Genomic DNA, 5000 nt, shown 5'->3' with positions numbered 1-5000 from the left:
GGAAGTCATGGACAGATACTGACTCAAAGCCTACAGGAAACCAGACCAGAGAGAGACAGAGGAAGTCATGGACAGATACTGACTCAAAGCCTACAGGAAACCAGACCAGAGAGAGACAGAGGAAGTCATGGACAGATACTGACTCAAAGCCTACAGGAAACCAGGCCAGAGAGAGACAGAGGAAGTCGTGGACAGATACTGACTCAAAGCCTACAGGAAACCAGACCAGAGAGAAACAGAGGAAGTCGTGGACAGATACTGACTCAAAGCCTACAGGAAACCAGACCAGAGAGAGACAGAGGAAGTCATGGACAGATACTGACTCAAAGCCTACAGGAAACCAGACCAGAGAGAGACAGAGGAAGTCATGGACAGATACTGACTCAAAGCCTACAGGAAACCAGGCCAGAGAGAGACAGAGGAAGTCATGGACAGATACTGACTCAAAGCCTACAGGAAACCAGACCAGAGAGAGACAGAGGAAGTCATGGACAGATACTGACTCAAAGCCTACAGGAAACCAGACCAGAGAGAGACAGAGGAAGTCATGGACAGATACTGACTCAAAGCCTACAGGAAACCAGACCAGAGAGAGACAGAGGAAGTCATGGACAGATACTGACTCAAAGCCTACAGGAAACCAGACCAGAGAGAGACAGAGGAAGTCATGGACAGATACTGACTCAAAGCCTACAGGAAACCAGACCAGAGAGAGACAGAGGAAGTCATGGACAGATACTGACTCAAAGCCTACAGGAAACCAGACCAGAGAGAAACAGAGGAAGTCATGGACAGATACTGAACCAAAGCCTACAGGAAACCAGACCAGAGAGAGACAGAGGAAGTCATGGACAGATACTGACTCAAAGCCTACAGGAAACCAGACCAGAGAGAGACAGAGGAAGTCATGGACAGATACTGACTCAAAGCCTACAGGAAACCAGACCAGAGAGAAACAGAGGAAGTCATGGACAGATACTGACTCAAAGCCTACAGGAAACCAGACCAGAAAGAGACATAGGAAGTCATGGACAGATACTGACCATTGCTTACTAGGGAGACTGAGATCGTCATACATCAAATGTACTGAGTTAATTACTATGCTAGAAGTGACATATTTCTACTTACCAAAATCGCAGAGTTTGAGAACATCCTCAGAGCTGATGAGGAGGTTTTCAGGCTTGATGTCTGAGGAGAAACAGAGGAGACCAGTTTTCACACGTGTCTGGTACTTGGCAAAACCAAAAGCCAGACCAAACCATCTCTGCTGGGAGGCCCTGCCTCTGACTCAACACTTTATCTCAGCATAACTAAAGGGAAAGGTGAACTCATTTTAGTAAAGGTACGAGTTCCTCACCTCTGTGTACGATCTCATTCTTATGGCACCAGTGGATAGCTTTGATCAGCTGGTAGATGTAGTTCCTCGCTTTGTCAGGTGGCGCTCCGTTAGGCAATTCCTCCAGCAACTCCAGCATGTTCTGGAACACAGAATACACAGTATTACTGTCAATCACAGCTACAACTACACTACCCATAATGCTCTGTATAACATATGCCACAAATCCAACCCCTTAGCAAAACAAGTTAGATACTATGGCAATATTGTAAAAGTGTAAAAGTGAAACTGCTGAGGTAAACAGTAGCTAAGTATATTACATGATTATTTATCATCCAACCATTAGCGCATCCCAGCAATCCCTAGAAAGTAGTGGACATTTTTACTGACTAGACTATTCTGGTTTATTAAAGGTTATCATTAAAAAGGTTCATCCTCTAGGTATTCACTGACCCTCTCCACATATTCAAAGACCAGGTAGAGTTTCCCTCTCCTCCTGAAAGCCTCTTTGAGTTCCACGATGTTCTCCTGTTTCAGCGTCCGCAGCATCTTCAGCTCCCTTAGCGTGGTCTCTTTAACCTCCTCATTCTCCTCACTGTCTTTAAACTTCTTTATGGCCACGAGCTCATTGGTCTCCTGGAAAACAGTATGCCAGAGTGTCACACCGAGGGATCCCGTTAGTGGAGGCTGCTGAGGGGAGGATGGCTCATAATAATGGCTGGAACGGAGCGAATGGAACGCCATCAAACACATCCATTTTATTTGTCACAAGTGCTGAATACAACAGGTGTAGTAGACCTTACAGTGAAACGCTGAATACAACAGGTGTAGTAGACCTTACAGTGAAATGCTGAATACAACAGGTGTAGTAGACCTTACAGTGAAACGCTGAATACAACAGGTGTAGTAGACCTTACAGTGAAATGCTGAATACAACAGGTGTAGTAGACCTTACAGTGAAACGCTGAATACAACAGGTGTAGTAGACCTTACAGTGAAAGGCTGAATACAACAGGTGTAGTAAACCTTACAATGAAACGCTGAATACAACAGGTGTAGTAGACCTTACAGTGAAATGCTGAATACAACAGGTGTAGTAGACCTTACAGTGAAACGCTGAATACAACAGGTGTAGTAGACCTTACAGTGAAATGCTGAATACAACAGGTGTAGTAGACCTTACAATGAAACGCTGAATACAACAGGTGTAGTAGACCTTACAGTGAAATGCTGAATACAACAGGTGTAGTAAACCTTACAATGAAACGCTGAATACAACAGGTGTAGTAGACCTTACAGTGAAACGCTGAATACAACAGGTGTAGACCTTACAGTGAAATGCTGAATACAACAGGTGTAGTAGACCTTACAGTGAAATGCTGAATACAACAGGTGTAGTAGACCTTACAGTGAAATGCTGAATACAACAGGTGTAGTAGACCTTACAGTGAAATGCTTACTTACAAGCCCTTAACCAACAATGCAGTTCAAGAAATAGAGTTGATAAAATATTTACAAAATAAACTACAGTTTAAAAAAACGGTAGCAGCAACATTATGTACAAAATTAGTTACAAACAATGTGAAAAAACGAACAAAATAGCCCAGTTGGTTAGGAGGCTGTAAAATGGCAGCCATCCCCTCTGTGTGTTTGATGTATTTGATACCATTCAACTGATTCAGCACCAGCCACTACCATGAGCCTGTCCTCCCCAATTAATGTGCCACCAACCTCCTGTGGATCCCACTGATGGTGGGGCGCCAGTGACGGTAACCCTAAATACTGTGAGTGACAATGTTCGAATCCAGGTCTTCTTCGCACCACAACACAGTGTCAGTCCGCTGAGCTAAAGCCTAGGCCCTACACAATAACTCTCAGGGCTAATGCAAATCTTCAGGTTTCAGGCAAGATGTCTCATCAAGTGGAGCACACCAGCAGGCCACTAAAAATCAGGAAGGACCTGAATAGATGTATTTTCAGGGGTGTCAAAATCTGGGATCCTCCTCAGATCATTTTAAAAGCAGTGGTCCCTCCACATATCCTGAAGTTACCCAGGTGTGGTCCCTGCACATATCCTGAAGTTACCCAGGTGTGGTCCATCCACATATCCTGAAGTTACCCAGGTGTGGTCCCTCCACATATCCTGAAGTTACCCAGGTGTGGTCCATCCACATATCCTGAAGTTACCCAGGTGTGGTCCCTCCACATATCCTGAAGTTACCCAGGTGTGGTCCCTCCACATATCCTGAAATTACCCAGGTGTGGTCCCTCCACATATCCTGAAGTTACCCAGGTGTGGTCCCTCCACATATCCTGAAGTTACCCAGGTGTGGTCCCTCCACATATCCCGAAGTTACCCAGGTGTGGACCATCCACATATCCTGAAGTTACCCAGGTGTGGTCCCTCCACATATCCCGAAGTTACCCAGGTGTGGTCCCTCCACATATCCTGAAGTTACCCAGGTGTGGTCCCTCCACATATCCCGAAGTTACCCAGGTGTGGTCCCTCCACATATCCTGAATTTACCCAGGTGTGGTCCCTCCACATATCCTGAAGTTACCCAGGTGTGGTCCCTCCACATATCCTGAAGTTACCCAGGTGTGGTCCCTCCACATATCCTGAATTTACCCAGGTGTGGTCCCTCCACATATCCTGAAGTTACCCAGGTGTGGTCCCTCCACATATCCTGAAGTTACCCAGGTGTGGTCCCTCCACATATCCTGAAGTTACCCAGGTGTGGTCCATCCACATATCCTGAAGTTACCCAGGTGTCGTCCCTCCACATATCCTGAAGTTACCCAGGTGTGATCCCTCCACATATCCTGAAGTTACCCAGGTGTGGTCCCTCCACATATCCCGAAGTTACCCAGGTGTGGTCCCTCCACATATCCGCAAGTTACCCAGGTGTGGTCCCTCCACATATCCTGAAGTTACCCAGGTGTGGTCCCTCCACATATCCTGAAGTTACCCAGGTGTGGTCCCTCCACATATCCTGAATTTACCCAGGTGTGTTCCCTCCACATATGCTGAATTTACCCAGGTGTGGTCCCTCCACATATCCTGAAGTTACCCAGGTGTGGTCCCTCCACATATCCTGAAGTTACCCAGGTGTGGTCCCTCCACATATCCTGAAGTTACCCAGGTGTGGTCCATCCACATATCCTGAAGTTACCCAGGTGTGGTCCCTCCACATATCCTGAAGTTACCCAGGTGTGGTCCCTCCACATATCCTGAAGTTACCCAGGTGTGGTCCCTCCACATATCCTGAAGTTACCCAGGTGTGGTCCCTCCACATATCCTGAAGTTACCCAGGTGTGATCCATCCACATATCCTGAAGTTACCCAGGTGTGGTCCCTCCACATATCCTGAAGTTACCCAGGTGTGGTCCATCCACATATCCTGAAGTTACCCAGGTGTGGTCCCTCCACATATCCTGAAGTTACCCAGGTGTGGTCCCTCCACATATCCTGAAGTTACCCAGGTGTGGTCCATCCACATATCGTGAAGTTACCGAGGTGTGGTCCCTCCACATATCCTGAAGTTACCCAGGTGTGGTCCCTCCACATATCCTGAAGTTACCCAGGTGTGGTCCCTCCACATATCCTGAAGTTACCCAGGTGTGGTCCCTCCACATATCCTGAAGTTACCCAGGTGTGATCCAT

At 46.8% G+C, this 5000-nt stretch overlaps 1 protein-coding gene across 4 annotated transcripts in view; it reads right to left on the bottom strand.

Annotated features, from left to right (window-relative positions):
* Positions 1-5000, bottom strand: part of LOC106600438 (cyclin-dependent kinase-like 5) — a 162005-nt gene that overhangs the window by 26172 nt on the left and 130833 nt on the right. For all 4 annotated transcript variants that reach the window (XM_045699512.1, XM_045699511.1, XM_045699509.1 and 1 more), the window contains exons 3-5: positions 1790-1972; positions 1358-1478; positions 1129-1188 (exon numbers count right to left, since the gene is read on the bottom strand). In XM_045699512.1, the coding sequence (XP_045555468.1) occupies positions 1129-1188; positions 1358-1478; positions 1790-1885 (277 nt within the window). In that variant the 5' untranslated portion in view covers positions 1886-1972. The remainder of the gene's footprint in view (positions 1-1128; positions 1189-1357; positions 1479-1789; positions 1973-5000) is intronic.

The sequence above is a fragment of the Salmo salar genome, chromosome ssa17, assembly GCF_905237065.1.
Source record: "Salmo salar chromosome ssa17, Ssal_v3.1, whole genome shotgun sequence".
In the NCBI taxonomy this organism is placed as follows: Eukaryota; Metazoa; Chordata; class Actinopteri; order Salmoniformes; family Salmonidae; genus Salmo; species Salmo salar.
This window is presented reverse-complemented; position numbering and strand designations above follow the sequence as displayed.